The sequence below is a fragment of the Cynara cardunculus genome, assembly GCF_001531365.2.
Source record: "Cynara cardunculus var. scolymus isolate 2C chromosome LG 5, CcrdV1, whole genome shotgun sequence".
In the NCBI taxonomy this organism is placed as follows: Eukaryota; Viridiplantae; Streptophyta; class Magnoliopsida; order Asterales; family Asteraceae; genus Cynara; species Cynara cardunculus.
This window is the reverse complement of record NC_037532.1, coordinates 15,596,154-15,617,487: the sequence shown is the minus strand read 5'-3', so window position 1 is coordinate 15,617,487 and position 21,334 is coordinate 15,596,154. Positions and strand designations below refer to the sequence as shown.

Sequence of the window (21,334 nt, the reverse complement as noted above, 5' to 3'; positions counted from 1 at the left end):
CGATTACAAGTAAGGTTTTTTTTTTTAGTTTCAAATGATGTAGATAACCAATTTTTAAAAGTTCAATGGTTTATTTATTCAAAAAATCTCAAAAACTTAATTGTTTAAAATGAGAAAATTCCATGTTTATTTCACTAAAGAAATATTAGAGACTTAATTATTTACAATAAAAAAAGTTCATTGAATTTTTATGGTCTTTTCTCCTAATTTTATAGGGTACTTAAATTAACAACTAGACAAACTCTTACAAAATTAGTTGAAATACATATAAACTAATTTAAATATTCATTAGAGTATCTCCAACAATTTTTCTAAAAAAATTAAAAAGATAAGTTTTTGTTCAGTAAAATACTTCAACGGTTTTTCTATCTTGTTATTTGAAATAAAGAATCATGGAACAAAACTCTAAATATAAAAAATTATCTAAAACTTGTTGGTAAGAAAAAGAAATGATTATTTTATTTAATTATACCAATGAGATGGAGTTATTATATTTTTTATACAAAGTTTTTTCAAAAAAAAGTGTAATGAAACGATTAAATTAGAGAATATGATAATAATATAATTTATGTTAAAACTATTTTTTTAAAAAAAATATTTTTTAATTTTCTAATTTTAAAAAAAATTATAAGAAAAGCCTGTAAATAAAAACAAGAACAGTTTCAACCATTTAAAAAAACCGTTATGATTTCAATAAAATAGAATTCAAGGAGAATAGCTACAAATAAGCAGTGTCATAGTTTGACTTTGGGAATTGTATGGTCCGAATGATGCCGGTAAGACGCACAAAAGAAGTGGTTTTATGGGAGCATATATGTTGTAGTCTTCTTCATCCCCCACCACCACCACCACCACCACCACCACCACTATCTATCAATGTCAAATCCTCCGCCGGAACCTCCTAATCCCACCACCGTCATCGCCATCCCCACCCCCACCCCCACCCCCACCCACTCCACTTCTCCACGTCGCTCCTTCACATTCCGCAACTGGCCTGGCGCAAAACCAATCCCACTCGCACTGTCCATATCCGTCGGAGTCATCGTCTGCTTCGCCATTCCAAGACCTTCACAGGTCTCAAGAAAAGCATGGCAGCTCTTCTCCATCTTCCTCACAACAATCGCCGGTCTCATCCTCGGTCCCTTACCCGTCGGTGCTTGGGCCTTCGTCTGCCTAACCATCTCCGTCGTCACCAAAACCCTATCATTCGCATCTGCCTTCGCCGCCTTCACCAACGAAGTCATTTGGTTGATAGTTGCCTCGTTTTTCTTCAGCCGAGGGTTTGTGAAAACCGGATTGGGTGATCGGATGGCAATGTACTTCGTGCGGTGGTTAGGGAAGAGTACCTTGGGTTTGGCCTATGGATTGGCGATTTGTGAAGCCATAATTTCCCCGGCGATGCCGAGTACCACAGCCAGGGCCGGCGGAATCTTCCTGCCGATTATAAATTCTTTGGCGATTGCTGGTGAGAGTAGACCCAAGGACGGTTCGGCTCGGAAGCTTGGTGCTTATCTTGTTCAATCTCAGCTTCAGGTAGGCGCCATTAACAACTCTTAATCTTATTCTATTCTATAAAATCATTCTTTAATATAAAACGATTCAAAATGAACTGATTAAGACTCCAATTATCTATATAGTATTTGATCATCGATTTGAAATAGGACAAGATATATAGAATCTTGTGTTTTCTGTCTGTCTCTCTCTCTATATATATAATCCACAATTCATCCAAATATTCTGAAACAAAAGTGGGTACTAATATCCATGGTTATGTTTGGCAAACTGTATATGCTCGTAGTAATCAATGAAAATAAAAAAAAGTGTTTGGTATGATATACTATAACTAATCCATTTCTTTAAGAGTCTAAATTTTCATATCAGATTAAACACTAACCTCAAGAATAACCAAAAAGTACCCCCGTTGAAAAGTTAATTGTATAAGGGATTTGGAATGGTTTGTAATAAACACACTTTTTGTCATCTTTGTTGTGGGTCCCATATACTTCCTTTTACCACATTATCTTTGCAAACCAAATAAAAAACTAATAAAATAAGATTTCATACAAAATTCAGGATAAGAAGCATATGAACTCCAAAACTCTCTACACCTATAGTGTCTTCCTTCTTGCTGACCATCGTAGATGCCTTAACAGATAAGCTGGCTCTCAATGTAAAATTATCTAAAAAAATAGAGTTCTTGATTATTTATGTGAAATACATACATGACTTCAATTCGCATATGCTTTCATCATTGTTGGATTATGTTTGAAACCATAGTTGTCACTAAATTCAAGATAAAAACTCCATCACCTAATAAATGACTGTCAATGATCATATTGACATCTTCTTCCATCGTAAAATAATAATATTGAACATCTTTTTTTATTGTTTTAGACAAGAAATCAACTTGTACTTTTCTATATCCAAAGACTCGAACTCATGGACCAAATTTACTCAATGGATACATATGAATATACCCAAAACGATACTAGGACCATATATATGCCAATTCAAGCATCCAAAAGCCAGTAGTTGAACAACTGTGGTTGGTCTTGTTTTGGGCTGCGATTATTGAGCGTTAACTATGGATTTTCGCATTAAACTTCATAGGTTTTTATGTTGTTTGTTCATAATAGTGAGATTTGCCATAGGGATTTTTGGATGTTAACCAATATTACCAGGTATAGTGATAGGCCTCTTTTACATTAAACTACACTTTTTGGTCCCTATGGTCCATGCGGTTTGTTTATTGCATTGGCAGACACTATGGGTTACAAATCCTTACGAATTTGGTTCCTAATGCAGATGTTGTCCAGGCTGTTAAGTGTTTGTCACGCTAAGGATATTTCAGTCATTTCAGTAATCATTATATAAGCCTTTCATCTTTTTTAGAAATACTATATATATATATATATATATATATATATATATATATATATATAGCAAAACACATGCACGACATCCTCTGTTCCTCCACTGCAGCTTCATCTTCCTCATTTTAGTAATCATTATATAAGCCTTTCATCTTTTTTGGAAATCATATATCTATATATATACATATAGCATAGGACATGCACGACATTCCGTCTCTCTCCCCTGCACCTTCATCTTTGTCTTCCTCTTTTTCACAACAAATACGCCTCCATTCCGACCTCCCCCACCCGCACTTTACCATCACTTTCCCCCCGCAGAACCCACCACCTATGGTTGAACATAAACCTCATCAATATTCTTGGAAGCCATTGATGCATGCAGAAGGGATTTCGAAGAAAAAATTAAGAATTTATCCTTGAAATCGTGGATACGAGGTTAAGAAGGGAGTTCGATGTAGCTTGCACTAGGGGGATTGAGCAACAAAATTACAACCCCTAAAATCACCATCATATATTTTGTTCTTCTCACTGACACCACAACCATCCTCCTCCGCTGCTTCTTGCTTTCCTCCCTCGAATGGCTCAAATGGCTTACAGGTTACTGGATCAAAGATCTCCATGGAACTTGATTTCTTTCTGGGCTACTGGTCTAGAGTGTGGTCATTGATCCAAGAACTCAGTTAGGATCAATGGAGGTTTGCAGATCGACATAATCATAAGGGATTGTTTGGATTTAAACCTTATGATGCCTTTCCAAAGAATTTGTTTGATTTCGATGTAGAGTTTTTGTTTGTTTGTTTGACTTAGATTTTGGGTATTTGCTTGTTTGAACATGAGTTATTGTGCAAAGATTTAGCAATAATGAATTCACTTTTGTCTTAATTTGTATGTATAACTGGCATGACGAACAAGAACAAGAAGGTGTCGGTATGGTTGCCTAAACAACAAAGTACTGGAAAGGGGAGGGAGGGGCAGGGAAGGGAAGGGATGAGCTGTCATTAGCTGAATTAAAAAAAACCATAAATAATTATTATTAAAATGACCAAACCTCACATGACAGACACTTAACGGTCCTTCATGGACTGTGTTAGTACTGGGGACCAAATCCTAAGGACTTGCAAACTACAATAACTGCCAATGTAATAAACAAACTGCATGCACCAAATCTATAATTCTAACAAATCAGAGGGACCAAAACTGTAGTTTACTCGCTTCTTTTTAATAGTGTACCCAAAACATATTTTTGGTGGACATGTTCTATAATATTCGCATCTTATCTTGCATTGAAATAAATTTTTTCCTAAGAATTCCGCAATACCTACATCACATGAAACCACAAACAGGATCCCGAGACTAGTTTAGACTCTAGACCATCTATGCTTGCTAGGCCTATATGGGGCCCAATATACACGTTCTGAGCCCAGTTATACTTATAACCATGATCGAGCCCACTTTGATGAAGATCAGACCCGATTAGGCTCGATCCAGGTTAAACCCAAAAAAAGGCCCCATATACATTCCATTATGCATAATCTGTACGTTTTGACTTTTGGCAGTCGCAAAGCAATAGTCAACACAGAGCTACAGGGGAGTTGTTGCAAGAGTATGTTCTAGCTTAAACAAGCATGAACAACTTCTAATGCACAATGCCTTGCTCATTATATTGTATTTGCGGATATAAGGGTTTACATCTTTCAAACTACATGGGCATGTGAAAAGTCAACTTCTTGTGGATGGAATTTGTACTATCAGCAATTTGGAGTTGTGGATTGGATGGGTAATTGGGGTTTATTAGCACACAATGTAACTAATTAAATTTGTTTGAAATATATTGAATTTAATTAGCACAAAATACATTGGAATTAAATAGTTTTAAAACCCAAAACTTATGGTGGTGATTAGGAAGATTATGCCGGTTCGGGTTAACCATGTCCGGATCTTGGTCGTTGGGACAAAGTGTAACTGGGATCAGACTATAATTTTTGTTTTCATTTCATAACACAATTGGTTAATTCTTGCTAAATCAAACCAAACATGCTCGGTAAATCCCACTCGGAGGTTGGGGTCCTAGGGGTGGATGTATGCACACCTAACCCCAACAAGGTCCTTTGATTTAAATGACCTTAAATGAGTTTTCAATTAAGACCATGTTACCTTATTAATTATTTTCAACTCCATGACCTTCATCTGACCTACCCCGGTGTTAAACAACCGGTGTAAAACAAAAACTTGAAAATACATTGGAGAATTAGATTCTTAAAGTCAATTTTGTGGAAGGTCAATGAGCTAAATAGCCCACGCCCTACTAGGGAGTAAAGCAGTTGTTTCTAGGAAAACAAATATCACAGGTTATCCTTGCTAATGGGGATACTTTGCAATTGTGATGATCCACTTGAAAAATCTGCGGTAGGCCTGCCATTGATCGAAACATTGGTTCATTTGAGCTGCATTATTGTTCAAGTGATCTATTATCAGAAGTTGTAACATTTGATGTGTTTGTTATGTGACAGTCATCTAGTAGCTCGAGCGCTCTTTTCTTGACTGCTGCAGCTCAGAACATGTTATGTATCAAGTTAGCCGATAGTTTAGGGGTTACAATCAAAGACCCATGGATCACATGGTTCAAAGCTTCATGTTTCCCAGCACTGGTTTCTCTTATGTTAACTCCACTCATCGTTTACAAGATCTTTCCTCCTGAGACCAAGCACACTCCCGATGCTCCTATCTTGGCTAAAACTAAGCTGGAAGAGATGGGTCCTGTCACAAGTAACGAGTGGATCATGTTAGGAACCATGCTTGTTACAGTTGCATTATGGATCTCCGGGTAAATTAACTACGATTTAACAAAATTATTGTTCTCAATATCATTCCCATTTTTGAGAAGATGTGGGACCTATTAGATTAGACGACCCTCCAAAAGAGCCGTTTAGGAGAGAAAGAGAATTCCAACATATATTGAAGGTAAAGTGTCCAAGTCTAGCCTATGTGGAACTCTTAAGGCCTTAACACACCCCCTCAAAGAGAGGCTAAACGGGGAAACATGTCCCAGAGTGTCGAGTCCGGGCAAAGACATCCCAAATCATATACCATGTGAGAATTTGTGGAACCCATTCTACAAGGAAAGAAAGGGGTTTCTAACATATATTGAACAGAAAGTCTACAAGTCTAGCCGCTCTAACAACCCCCTCCAATAGAGGCTAGACAGGCAAAGATGTCCCAGAGTGTCGAGTCCTGAGCAAAGATGTTCCAGATGGTAGATCCTGACTCCATACCATGTGAGAATATATAGAACCCTATTCAATTACTCTCCAAAAGAGTCTTTTAGAAGAGAAAGGGGGTTCCAACATACATTGAAGAGAAAGTGTACAAGTCTAACTTATGTGGAACTCTCACACCGTTAACAATTATCGTCTTTCTTTATTGTAGTATCATCCAGTTTGAAGTCGGAACATTAGTCTGTTAACCTTTCTTATACTTCTTTCTGTTCAATTTACTTCACTTGTTGGGTTTGCTTAAAAAAGTTATAGTCACAGTGGTACGGCCAATATGTGGGTTATTTAGCTCGCTGATCTTCTACAAAACTAACTTTTAAGAATCTAACCCTCAGTATTGTCAAGTTTTTAAGGGGCAGACTGTTTTACACTAGAATCAAGTTAGATGGAGGTTATCGAGTTCATTTTTTAGGTCATGTTCCTAATTGAAAACTCATTTAACCAAAAGGGGTCATTTGAATAAATGAACATAAATGAGTTTTCAATCAGGAACATTACCTTCTTAACTTTTTTTTAACTCAAATGACCTTCATTTGATTTGCTCACTGTTCAAAACACATTGCTCCCATAAAAGCTTAGAAACACACTAGGGGTTAGGTTCTTCATTAAGTTTTTGAGAATTTTATTTAACTAAATAGCCCACGATTTCTACATGTTGATATAATGATGAAATATGGATTAAATGTGGATAAATTTTGGTCTCATTGCAAATAAGTTTCAGATTGCTAGGATATAGTAGCCGATTACAACCAATACAACCCTTGTCTAAACGGTCCATTTTATTTTATTTTTTCAGTTTTTTTAATTGATGATTTGTAACTACCTTTTTCACCTCATCAAATGTTGACTGTAGATGAACTAATTGATGGTTAAGATGAGGTTGCATTGATAAATAAACCACCTCTCTCTCTCTCTCTCTATATATATATATATATATATATATACATAGGGCTGGGTTCAGAGGAAAACCACAAAAAAATGGAAAAATAAGGAATACCCTAATAATCATTCATTTGTCCGCTATACACATGTGCATAGAAACCAGGAAACATGTTCAATTACTTTTATGTACATGTGCATATAGGACAAATGAATGGTTATTAGGGTGTTCCTCAGTTTCCAATTTTTGTTCTTTTCCTCATAACCTTGTCCGTCTATATCTCTATTTATATATCTGTCTTGGACACTTTGTCTTTGATATATATGTTGGAATCATCTTCTCTTTTTAAGGGCTCTCTTGGAGAGTTATCTGGTTCTACATACTTTCACATGGTATTAGAATCAAGGTCTATTATCTGGGACATCTTTGCTTGAGACTCAATGCTCTTTAGTCGTTATTTGCTTTCTATTTCTTGCATTTCACATAATTACGACTTCTTTTACAAAGTTCTTTCAAGTAATGACAATTAACGTTTCTTGAATCTCATTAGACCTTAACGTGTGCGTGCAGAGAGAGTCTCAACATTTCAAGTGTAGTTGCAGCCATGCTTGGTTTATCGATCCTGTTGATACTAGGCGTGCTAACTTGGGACGATTGCTTAAGTGAAAAATCAGCATGGGACACCTTAGCTTGGTTTGGGGTGCTCATAGGCATGGCAACTCAACTCACGGTTCTAGGCGTAGTTCCATGGATATCAACTTGTGTGGCCAACTTTCTCAAATCTCTTTCAGTCGGATGGCAGCTCGCTTTACTTCTGCTTCAAGCCGTTTATTTCTTCATTCATTATCTATTTGCGGGCCAAACAGCTCATGTTGGAGCTTTATATTCCGCTTTCCTTTCGATGCACCTAACATCTAAGGTGCCCGGATCGCTTTCTGCTTTGGCTTTGGCATACAATACAAATCTTTTTGGTGCACTCACACATTACAGTAGTGGTCAAGCTGCTGTTTATTATGGAGGTATCTTTTTCTGCTCCTAAATGTAACAAAGTTTGATTTAGTTCCTATTTAATGCAACAAACTTGAGTGTTAGCTCAACTGGCAAATAAATGCTAGGTCTAGGTGGCTAGTACGAGTCTCCTCAGTGCCAGGGCCACTGGAGATTTCCTCGTTATCTTCCGGGCCTGATGGAATTAGTCGAGGTGCATGCAAGTTGGCCGGACGCCCATAGTTAACGGAAAAAAGTTCTTTTTCTCAATCAATGTAATGATGTTTCAAAATTTTCTATTTTGTACCCGTTTTCACTAGTAATCTGTTAATTTTGTAAACATTTGATGATGTAGATACCTCTGCTTATAAAATGTTACAAGATTAACAAGTTACCGGTCAAAATGGATACGAAATAGAAAAGTTTAAAATTATGTTAGTTAATAAGAAAATTTGAAACTTTGTTATAATAATTGAGAAAAAAATCGTTACACTAAATAGGAACTCTAGAAAATTTTGTTGCATTTTGATGTATTTTCTCATTTTACAATCAGTATAATGAAATAATCACATCCCAATGGCTTTTATGTTCCTTTGCAGCTGGTTATGTAAGACTCCCGGATGTCTTTAAGCTCGGGATCGTGATGGCGATCATTAACACAACTATATGGGGAGTAATCGGAGCTTCATGGTGGAAGATTTTGGGGCTTTATTGAGTAAGAGTTGGAGAATTCCTTAGATTCAAGTGCTATATGCATTTCCTAAAAATAAAAAATGCTTATAGTACTCGAATCTAACTACATTATTAATTCATACTTTCCCTTTCTTTTTTTTTCTTTTTTTGCATCTTGTTTTGTATAGTTGCAATGATATAAATATAATCATATATAGATACTATTGAGTGTTTTGGTTGAATGGCATGATGCATCTACATGTGGTGATACCCTTTGACTTCTATGGTCAAACAGACTACTTTCTACTTCCAAATGACAAGAATAGGACTAGAAAAACATAATCACACCATGTGAAATTTATACTATATCATCTAATATACAAAATATCTGGTCTGTGTTTGTTACATAATCCAGAATTGTAAACAGAAGTGTAGTAGGTGAGGTTTTGTAGTGGTAATTGTTTGATTCCTAAGTGGGGGGTTTGCTCTTCTTTTGGAGAGGTTTTTGATGTAAAACCCCTTTTTTTTCCAAAATGTACAATTTGTTGAGGGTAAAGTACAAGTAATTATTGCATAAGTTATTGATTTTTGGTGTAGCTTTTTGAGGCATAATCCATCTCCACTAGTCTAGTTCCAATATCTTGCCTTTCTTTTCTTGTTTTTTTTTTTTATGTTACCCTTGTAGATATTCATTTCATGCATCCAGGGGCAAAAAAGTCAATTCCGTTTTCAACCATTCAATTTTCTTTCATCAGTCGCTATATTTTGTAAATGGTCTTAATTGCAAGATTTTCTTTCTGGTTCTTGAATGTAAAATGACTGAATCACACTTTTATATATCTATATATATATTTATAATCAAAATTATATATATATATATATATAATATAAAATGAAGAATTTTGATGTTGGTGTAAATGAAGAAAAGGGTAGCTCCCCTTTCCATCATTAAGATTCCCCTCTCTTTCTTTTTCTTTAATCAGCACTGAGAAAACACAAAAGCAATCCAAAGGCAAGGAAAGGATGGTCTACTCTACTCTACAATACCCCACTCACCTAAATCAATTCTTGCTTTTAATAGTGCTGCTAGATTCTATCCCCCTTCACCCTACCGATACATACAAAACCATGTTTCTTTTTATTTCACATTTTCTTTTTTCTTTTTAATATCTTCTCTTTTATAACCATACCCATAAGCTGGCTTATTTGATAAGCTGCAAAGCTTTTTAAGTTATTTTATAAATTAGTTTTTATCAAATGTCACTAGTTTATCAGCTAACAAATACTATATTAACCAACATGTTTTTCAGAGGATGGAATAATTACACATATGGGGTCTTGTTGAGATGATGATTATAACATACATCAAAAAGTTGAAACCTATAATTATAAAGCAAAATAGCATCCTATAATCTTGGTTTGCAATGATGGGCATTTGTTCTACAAAAGAAATGGTCATAAAATTGTACTTAATATATATAACCATTATGAATTGTATGATGTGTGAATTCTTAGTTATTGGTTTTGAAAATGTCAATGTGTCCTTCTCTTTTTGGAAAAGTCTATTGGCCCTACAACCATCTCACACACTCATGTTATAGTCTTGTTTGCTTCTATAAAAAAAAGGACAAAAATTTATGTACAAATATTGGAACCAAGTTTGCTTTTTTTATTTTGTATTTAGTGTAAAGATATTTTTTTGATATGTAACAAATGTTAAATTCTGTTCTTTTTAGTCATTTTGATTGCTAACTAATACATCTTATAACTATTGACTATTTATTAACGTGACAAGTTATATTGTAATTCGTAATTATATAGAAAATTGCCATATCAGTAGAAATCGAAAGCTTGAAAATTTGTGTATCAGATATAATGTGTATGAAACATGAAGACTTGAATGATTGTTAGATAGGTCGTATGGGGATTTGCCGCGATTCATTGTCGTGCTTATAGAAAGCTATTGAGAAAGCCAACCATTATATCCAGATCTTTATTATGAATATCTTAGATCGAACATCACAAGCCTTATCACCAGAATTCATGTCCTGCTTCATATAGTCTAACAAGCTTTCTTTCTTACTAGCCAGATTTGACTGGTTCAATTTATCATGTTCGATAGAACCTTTCGCGCCAAGAACTGGGCATAGATTCTTAGCTAGGTCGTTAAGCTTTCYTGGGAGTAGATTCAAGGAATCCCTGAGGCACGAATTGAGAACAGAAAGTAGGTCGGACTTCATTGCATTTTGATTCATTTTGCCCTATGGTAACAATAATGTAAAACATCTAACCTTTTGAATTTATTTAAATGGTTACATTTTATGAAATCTGAAGAAGTAACATCAAGTAAAACCAAACACACATGGCCACAATCCATCTCAAACCGAACATTCTATTAATCAACAAACAATAAAATGTATATGGTAAGCTTTATGTTGTTGGGAAACAAACACGTTCATCGAAGATTTAGTAGGAAAACGATGAATCACTGTGTTTTTAAATAGGCACAAGATCGATTTAGGTAGACGGTTATTTCATGATCATGACATTTGGTTTGTAACAAAACAATTATGAATTTGAAAACTCCAAAATGTATGTACTGATTAAATGGAACAAAAACCGAAATCATCTTTTATGCAGAGTAAAACCAAAAGTTGATATATGCGTGAAATTCTTTTTACACTTCAGAGAAATAAATTATTATTTTAATATATTAAACATAAAAAAAAAAAAGTGCTTTGATCTCTTCCAACATGCTTTTAAGTTGAGGTGTTGGTGTGGAAAACGAGCCCACTCTTTTGGTTAATTTAAATGCCTAAAGATCATGTAAAAGAATAGGATTTATATGAATTTTGTATATTAAATCATTAAAAAAAAAGAAAAAAAAGGGTACATTTTAGGAGTTGTACTTGTACTATATTTAATGGATCCAATCTTGTGAGAAAGACAGAGGAAATTCGTGTTATTAAGATCACATGATTTTTGATCTAAACTACTAAATATTTTGTCAGTGTCTTTTATATGATTGTAATTTGTTAAATTTATAAAAGAAAATAGTTTATGTATATGAAAATACTGAATCTCATTAGGAAATAATAAATATGAAAATAATGATTCTCACGGTTTTTAGCTTTTTTGTAGCTCTAATTTAATTAATCATATGTATAGAGAGAGAGTGTTTGGTGTATGTGAGAATAAAAGTTATAATGAGAAAATTAAGAAGCGATATCCTCTTGGATCAATCCTAATTGAATATCAACACTAATGCAATGTACCGAGATGCACCAGATCAATTCCAGTGATAAACGCAATTCGCATGATGGAGTGAGATTAAAAGTATTCAATGATTCAGATTCTTTTTTACACTTCTCACATTAACTTCTATTCTCACATGACTATTCGTGTCTCTCTCTCTCTCTCTCTCTCTATATATATATATATATATATATATACAAAAAAATGGAATTAATTCCAAACTTAAATCACTTTTATTTGACCTTTTATTTATTTTTTTTAATTAAAAACTTTTACCATCTTAATTTTTAAATCAAAATATTTTAGAAATAACTAATAGTTAATCATAAAAATTACATAAAAAATGAGTATTTTGTTCTTTTCAATTTGACATCCATCTCAATATAGTTTTTTTTAACCGTTTTTATGTGAAATGGTATATCTATGTAATATTCATTATAAATATTTATGCACGTCACATGTATATAACAAGTCTATTCATCATAAATATACAACTCACTATAACATTCATAATGAATAATTATGTATTTTTTACGTGTATTCAACAAATCTTCAATATTCATATATCACTATGACATTTATCAATAATAAACATTTTCACTATAACATTCATCATGAATATTCATGTATGTTCACATATATAGAACAACTCTTCAATATTCATACTTTAGTATGATTTTCATTATGAATATACGTTTTCATTATAACACACACACACACACACATATATATATATATATATATATATATATAAGTTCATGTATATACAATAACTCTTCAGTATTCATACGTTCATATACATTTTCACTATAACATTCATCATATATATATATATATATATATATTCATGGGGCTCATTCAAGGAAGAATTGATTAGTTTGTGGTAACCGTGAGATCCAATGTGAACTACTCGTTTGAGATATTTAAGGATATTTCTTAAATAAGCAAAAAAGGATAATATAGTAATTCTATTTTTGACAACTAATCAAATTATTTAATTAAACTTTTTAGGATGAAATATTTAATCAAAATTAGTTACCTAGCATATCAACTACCTAATATACATCGTATTTTAAAGACGTTTGTGAATCATAATGTATCATAGTGATAACGTTTACAATGTCTCATGTGTATCACAATGTATTTTCTTTGTTTTATGAAATGTATCATAGTGTGAATTTTCGTCATTTTCATTATCTTACAAAGTGTATCACATTATACATCTTGTATGTATATCTAGGTATCACATTGAATATCGTTTGTAGGTATCACAGTGTGTGTCTTGTGTTCACATAAAGTTCATCAGAATAAGATTCAACGAAAAAAGTTCGCCGAATAAGATTCGTCGGAGAGATGAAAGAGGAGAGATGAAAGAAGATATTTATAAAATCCCTAAAATGCCCTTAATTAATATTTTAAGTTAAAATTACCAAAATTACTAATTTCCTAATTTAACCATTAATTTATGGTTGAGTTTGGATCTTACAGTTACCACAAACAAAATAATTCTTATTTGATTAGTCCCCTATATTATGCATACACACACACATATGCACACACACACGTAAGTTCATGTGTATACAATAACTCTTCAGTGTTCATACATTAATATACATTTTCACTATAACATTCATGATGAATATATATATATATATACATTCATGATATATATATATATATATATATTCATCATGAATGTTATCATATGTTCATGTGTATACAACAACTTTTAGATATTCATAGATCAGTATGATATTCATCATGAATATAGATTTTCACTATAACATTCATCATGATTATAGATTTTATTCATCATGAATATGCATATTATTCATCATGAATATTTATGTATGATTACATGTGTATGAAAAACTCTCTAGTATTCATATTAGTATTGATATTTATCATAAATATAAATTTTCATCATAATATTCATCATGAATAGACTACAGTTTCAACTCTATATACTCTCGTTTATCTTCTTCTTTTCTTTTTGGTTCTCGGTTGATCTCAATGAGTTACTGATTCGTCTTGACAAGTTCCCGATCCATCTCAATAGTGAAAGTGGTAGGTATGGTTTTACATAAACAAACACTGAATAAATCAATCAATAAGTTCTCAATCAGTATCGATGGAAAATGAAGGTGGTAGGTTATTATTTTATATTCACAACCACATACCAAGTCAATGAATAAGTTCTTAATTAGTCTCGATTGGTCTAGATGAGTTCCCGATTAGTCTCGATTGGTCCCGATGGGTTCTTGATTGGTCTCGATAGGTTCCCGATCTGTCTCGATAAAATATAAAGTGCTATGTTATGGTTTAACACACACAAACAAATAATAAAAAAATTGTTAGGTTCTTGATGGAAAATAAAGGTGGTAGGTTATGGTTTTACACACATAAATACATACCAAGTCAATGGATGAATTCTCAACTGGTCTCAATAGGTTCTCGATCAATCTCGTTGGATTCTCAAACGCTCTCTATGGGTGTGGGGTTATGGTGATGAAGAATGTGGTGTCAGCTTACGTACTTATGATGTTAAAGTAAGTGTTGAAGAATGTGATTTTAGGTTACAGACTTACGACATCGAGCTGTTGTATACACTTGAATGTACATAAATATTCATAATGAATATTACACATGTATAACATTTTACATAACAAATTGTTAAAACGAAAAAACAAACTATATTGAGATGGATGTCATATTGAAGAGAATGAAATTCTCGTTTTTTTGATGTAATTTATTTGATTAAAATATTATTAACATTTAAGACAATTTAGTTAAAAATTAAGGGGGTAATTAAAAGTATAAAAGAAAAATTTACATAATTAAACGTGACCGTGATTGAAATGAACTTATTTTTTTACCCCTAATCACCTTAATTAATAACCTTAACATAAAGTATATTTAGTATGAGTTGTCGGATCAAATAGAGATGAAGAGCTAAGATTTGTCCCTTAGGCTATGTTTAGCAAACTAGCTAATGGCTGATAAGCTAGTTTGCCAAATATATAAGATTTGTCCCTTAGACTATGTTTGGAAAACTAGCTAATGGCTGATAAACTAGTTAATGAACTAAATTCGTTGGCAAAAATTAGTTGATAAGTCAGTCGAATGTAAAATGACCAGAAAGAACATGTATAAAAATTAATAAATTATAATATTTCATAATATATTAAAAAAAAAATAATATATAGTGTTAACTAATATAAATCAGATGGTAGAGATAATCTATATATTGTTGGGTCTAAAATGTTGTATTCAAGTTCTCGAGCTTATTGTGTTTTCATATGCTTTGTAGTTTAATTTGTTCTTTGTATTGTTGGTATAAATATGTTGATTGATTAGAAGTTAGCGGTTAGAAAAGTTGAAAACAATTAGCAATTGACATTCTGTGTACGTGAGATTGAGAGAGAATTCAAGAACACACTATGTCTATTTTGAATATCAATATACAAGCTGACACACTTGAATCAATCTATGTTCTTGATCTTGTGTTGAATTACATGTTATAGATTTGAATCTGGGATCTACAATTGGTATCAGAGCAAACAGATCAATTTGAATTGGTTTTGGATCGATTTTGAAACTGAATTCTTGAAAATTTGTGTTCAAACTTTCTATTTTGTATTCATAATCTGTTCTTGATCATTATGATCAAATTGGGTGACTTTGATATGTTTTTGGCTTAATTGATTGCTTTAAAACTGTTTCTGGGTGAATTTCGATCATGTATGTGCAAGTTATTTCATAAAATTTTGGGTGAGTTTTCTCGAGGAGAGATTGCTAAAGTCTTAAAAGATCAAATTTAAAGAAATCAAGTTTTCTAAATGAATTCTGAAGATCGTTGTTGTTAAAGTTAAAGCTTAAAGATCTTAAGAATTTGCTTTTTTTGGACTTGAATCCAAAGGGGAAGATTGTTGGGTCTAAAATGTTGTATTCAAGTCTTCGAGCTTATTGTGTTTTAATATGCTTTGTAGTTTAGTTTGTTCTTTGTATTGTTGGTATAAATAGGATGATTGGTTAGAAGTTAGCAGTTAGAAAAGTTGAAAATAGTTAGCAGTTGACATTTTGTGTACGTGAGATTGAGAGAGAGTTCAAGAACACGTTGTATCTATTTTGAATATCAATATACATGCCGACATACTTGAATCAATCTGTGTTCTTGATCTTGTGTTGAATTTACATGTTATAGACTTGAATTTGAGATATATATATATATATATATATGTGTGTGTGTGTGTGTGTATGTATGTATGTATATATATATATATATGTATATATATATATATATATATATATTGAAGGAAGAAACACTGAGTATGACATGGCTTCTGCTAAATGCTAGATACTCAATTATCTTTTTTCTCCTTCATCCACCTTTAACCATTTTTTGTTCTAATTTTTCACTTTAATTTCCCATCAACATTGATTATTAATTTATGTTTCATTTAACGTTGTTCCCTTCGTTTTTCCTAACTCCTCACCATCTCCCAATCGTTTCGTTTTTCTTGAGCTTATGTTTCTCTTCATATATCAAATCTAATTCTCCATCAAAATGGAATTAACAACCTTCAATCTTCATGTTTTATCGAGTTTGTATGTGTTATATCGGTTCAACTTTGTAGAATTTCCTCTCGACCTATCTGTACCGTTGTTCATCCTACATAATTTTCTAGGTAACATCATCATGAATTTCTAAAACTTTTTAGTTTTCCATTTCTTTTATGTTTAAATTCTTTACGTCTTTCATCTGAACTTTAATGCCCCATCAAAATGGAATCAACAACTTCCATGTTTTATTGAGCTTGTATGGGTTTTGTTGTTTCTCTTTTGTAGAATTTATTTCTAGCCCATCAGTACCGTTATTCATTCTACATAAATTTTCTAGGTAACATCATCTTCCTAGTTGCTCCCTTCCATGCCTTATTTCAGAGGGAACCTCAAAGTGGTTCTTCCTTGCTCAAGTTTCCATTGACTTTTAGTTTTCATTTATTTTATGTTTAAATTATTTACGCTTTTCGTCTTAAATCGAATGCTCCATCAAAATGGAATTAACAACTTTCATGTTGTATCAAGTTTGTATGTGTTTTGCTGTTTTTCCTTTTGTAAAATTTATTTCCGCCACATCAGTACCGTTGTTCATCCTACATAAATTTTATAGGTAACATCATCATGAACGTGTCAAACCTTTTAGTTTCCATCTATTTTATGTTTAAATTGCTTTTCATCCTTCCTGCACTAAATCATTTATAAGCTACAATCAAGTGCTCCATCAAAATGGAATTAATAACTAACATGCTTTATCAAGTTTCTAAGTATTTTGGGTTTTTCTTTTGTAGAATTTCTTTCCGCCCCGTACTATTGTTCATCCTACATAAATCTTCTAGGTAACGTTTATGTTTAATTTTATACTTTTTGTGAGTTATATGTTGTTGATATGTGTATATGTGTGTGTTTCTTTCTGATCGGTACCATTGTTTTTTCTTCATAAAGAGTTTCCATACAACTTTTTATATTTTGTGTGTATCATATAATGTTGTTAATAGGTTTTTGGTTTTTTATTCGAATATTATTTACAATTGTTACCTTAGTTTTTTCTCTCTTATACTTTATAATTGATATTTACATTGGTATCATAATTGTTCTTTTTCCATCAAAATTCTTAAATGATTTTTATGCTTGAGTGTATTATGTGTGTGTATAATAATAAATTGATTATAAGAAGGAACAATCACATCCAATGATGTAGCATAATGGTGCCTTCCTTTAAGTCCTTTTTAATTCTCAACCCTTGAAATTCACTTGGTATGGATGAAAAGGAGGCAAGAGGCACTTGAGGAATAGACGTGGAAGAAGTTCATTGAGAAGTAGGTGTTGGAAAATTTGTAGGTTGGAAGTTTAGCTTCCATCCCACATTGGTAGAGAATTATTTTCTAGAGAAGCTTATAAGGGTTTCTCTAGAAATGAGATTTGAACATGTTGGTGGACTCATGGTGGAGGTCTTGAGTGGAAAGCCCAACACACACGCGCGCGCGTGGCCGTGGCCGAGGCCAAGGGAGTGGGCGTTGGATTCTCGAAAATGGTGCGAGGAGGCGCACTTCGTATCGGAGCAGATGGAGCCTCACCCCGAGCTCCGAGTATCTTTTTGGTACAAAGTCGAAAGGAGAAGGAATTAAATTACTGATTTTTAAATAAAACTCGGTTTAATATTGGCTTGGTCGTATCCATGATTTTCAGATAATGATCATTGAGGAAAATCCTCCCATGATCAACATATTTTTGAGATTTTCATGGAGCTTTTCTAGGCTTCAACCAGTATTTAAACTGGGTTGAAGCCATCTCAAAACACACTGAAAAAAATCTGATTTTTCCTCTCCTTCAATTTCTGCTCTTTCTCTCTATCGTCTTCTACATACTCCTTGCTTTATATTCGTCTTTGATTGCTGTTCATAAGCGAATTGTATAATACATCAAATCCTGGGGCTTTGCGACCGGCAGACTCACAGCGTGAATAGAGTGGTCGTATAAAACCTTAAAGGACAAGTTTTACCGTGCAGATTACCATCCAAATCGACAGGAAATTAATCAGGTTGGTTTTATATTTCTCGCATTGTATTTAATTTCCTATTCACTAAGTGAACAACCCTGCTTCTACCCCTTTCTTTCATTGAATCTATCGCGAAGGATAGATTCAATCTGTGTGAATTGACATTTTTAAGGTATTGGTGGGTCTGAATACTAAAAGGTCTTTTTTTGTTCGTTATAAAATTAAAGTGTTATAAAGATTAAAACTTTATTTTGTTTTCATCTATCACTTTGAAAGTGTTAAAGTGCCATGGACTTAGATATAAGCCATTGATAAGCACGTCAGCTTGAATGATATGAGAGGTAGACTTGAGAAAGTTACCGACAAGGAGACTTGTCATTTATGTTTTTCAAACTTAACTCCCGACGAGTTGGTCRYTCTCTAAAAGTGTCAAAGTGTGATAGATTCAGAGATGAACTATCTTGAACACACCAACTTGAATGATATGGGAATCGGCTCGAAAGAGTGATTTTTGACAAAGAGATTTGTTTAGCCACATATTTTGAAGACACCATTTGTCACTATCTCTGGTCTGAACACCACACAGAGATATGGGTGCAAAGCTATAATATAGTGCAAAGGTGAAGTCCGAGAGGAATACCTTCAAGATAGATGGTGGAACTAGTTTTTCTACAGCACTGTCTGCTGGATTTTGTGTTTACGTTTCACCCCAAGTCTTACACCCGTGTTATCTTTATTATTATGTTATATTATCATTGTTAACTCAGAATCAACCTGAAGTCTTCATTTTCATCATCTGAAATCTTTTCTTTTGTTGGACTCTTATTTAACTTTTGCTACAATCCTCGTGGACGATAATCCGGTACTTGTACCACTTTATTGCTTGGGAAGACCATATTGAGCCATATTGTATACTTGCTTTGTGGCCCAATTTCTTTAGTTTAAAGGTGTAAGATATACCCGATCAAGTTTTTGGCGCCACTGCCGGGGATTGGCAAGCAAAAAGTTTTCTTTTGAGTAAAGTAAAAGATTTGATTTTTCTCATACCGTTTTAATCATCTTGAAAGTGGTGTATGCCAAGAACACATCGCGGGGAATTTTTCGAATTTGATCAAGATATTGAGAGAACGTTTCACCATAGAAGGAGGGCTCAAAGAGCATTTCAGGCTTTAATCCCTCCCAACATGGAGTTACCTCCTCCCATCATTCCAGAAATACCATATTTGGAAAACCAACCGCCAGTTTTTGGGCAAATACCACCATTCCCGAATTTTCAACAAGGACACCAAGGACACCCATATAATCATAATGATAATAATCTGGGTAATGAGGACACTGAATCGGAGCATAATGAGCAACAAAGAGCACAGACTCCGAACATCATTAATCTAGCAAATTCCAAAAATAGAAGGATCATGGATTATGCTATCCCGAATTTTGAGCAATTAAATTTTGGGATAGTTAGACCACATATGACCGCTCTCCATTTCAAACTAAAACCGATAATGTTTCACATGTTGCAAACGAATGGCCAATTTGTTGGATTGCCCTCAGAAGACCCACATTCTCACTTAAAGTCCTTTATGGAAATCACAAATGTCTTCCTGATCCCGGGAGTGTCCAATGACGCTCTTTGACTCACTTTATTTCCATTTTCATTGAGGGATCAGGCAAAAGCATGGTTTAATTCTTTAACACCGGGATCTGTTCCATCTTGGAGTAACATGGTGGAAATTTTTTTGCAAAAATATTTCCCACCAACAAGGAACGCTAAGTCCAGGAACGAAATCTGTCTTTTTAAACAACTGGATGATGAAGCTGTTCCTGATGCGTGAGAAAGGTTTAAAGAGCTGTTGAGAAAATGCCCACACCATGGCATTCCATACTGTATTCAACTTGAGACGTTTTACAATAGGTTAAGTCCTATGGCAAAAAAAATGCTCGACGCGACTACAGGTGGAGCCTTTACAGCTAGTACCTATAATGAGGGATATAAAATCCTGGAAAAGATATCAGCAAACAATGGGCATTAGGTCGACCCACGTGCCCAGCCACAGAAAAAGACTGCTGGAATACATGAAGTGGATGCATATACTGCATTAACAACTCAACTCACCTCCATGACCAATTTATTGAAAAATTTAACTTCTGGTCAGGGAGTACAACAAGCTGCTAACACATCTATTCCAACAGTCCTATCTGTGCAATGTGTGTGTTGCGGTGGGGATCATTCATATGAACATTGTACTCATAATTCTGAATCAGTAAATTATGTTCAAAACAGATCTAATCCATACTCTAACACATATAATGCCAGTTGGAGACAGCACCCGAATTTTTCTTGGAACAGTCCATAAGCAATAAGGAACTTCTAATTTCCAACCACAACATCATGCAAACAGTTCTAACTCTCAGAACCACCAACAAAGTTTTCAAAATTCTCAGCCACATTTTCATAACAAACCTCCTCCACAGGCAAAATCATCATCTTCTTTGGAAGCGATGATAAAAGGGCTTTTAGCACATGCTCAAGCCCAAAATCAAGCTTTAATAAATCAACAAAGTGCTACCATCAGGAATTTAGAGACTCAGGTCAGTCAACTTGCACTTAACCAGAGTAGTCGAGCCCTTGGTACTTTGCCTAGTAATACAGAAGTCCCTAGAGATCTAGGAAAGGAGCATGTGAAAGTAGTGACTCTTAGGAGTGGGAAGGAGTTGACAGAAAAAGTACAGAAATATAGTACACCAAGACTGTCAGAGACTAGTAATCCGATATCGGTCCCTGCCAAAGAAGGACCGGTCCCACCTTTAGAAAAGCAAGCATCTGAGACCACCA

At 33.7% G+C, this 21,334-nt stretch overlaps 1 protein-coding gene and 1 non-coding gene across 2 annotated transcripts; one reads left to right on the top strand and one right to left on the bottom strand.

Moving 5' to 3' along the window:
• The first annotated feature begins 876 nt into the window (after positions 1-876).
• LOC112512857 (dicarboxylate transporter 2.1, chloroplastic-like) lies at positions 877-8,916 on the top strand. The gene is made up of 4 exons (XM_025118995.1): positions 877-1,533; positions 5,384-5,697; positions 7,596-8,044; positions 8,612-8,916. Exons 1-4 carry the CDS (start codon positions 877-879, stop codon positions 8,725-8,727), a joined length of 1,536 nt encoding a protein of 511 aa, XP_024974763.1. The 3' UTR covers positions 8,728-8,916.
• Positions 8,917-20,270: 11,354 nt separating this feature from the next.
• LOC112513903 lies at positions 20,271-20,377 on the bottom strand. The gene has a single exon (XR_003069363.1). It is a non-coding gene; the product is annotated as a small nucleolar RNA R71 (small nucleolar RNA).
• Positions 20,378-21,334: the final 957 nt, after the last annotated feature.

What these genes read in the sequence shown, in the direction of transcription:
- LOC112512857 (XM_025118995.1), top strand. Translation starts at nt 877, where the DNA reads ATGTCAAATCCTCCGCCGGAACCTCCTAATCCCACCACCGTCATCGCC. An exon ending in TTGTTCAATCTCAGCTTCAG is followed by an intron (nt 1,534 to 5,383) that starts GTAGGCGCCATT and finishes GTTATGTGACAG; the next exon opens with TCATCTAGTAGCTCGAGCGC. An exon ending in AGCTGCTGTTTATTATGGAG is followed by an intron (nt 8,045 to 8,611) that starts GTATCTTTTTCT and finishes GTTCCTTTGCAG; the next exon opens with CTGGTTATGTAAGACTCCCG.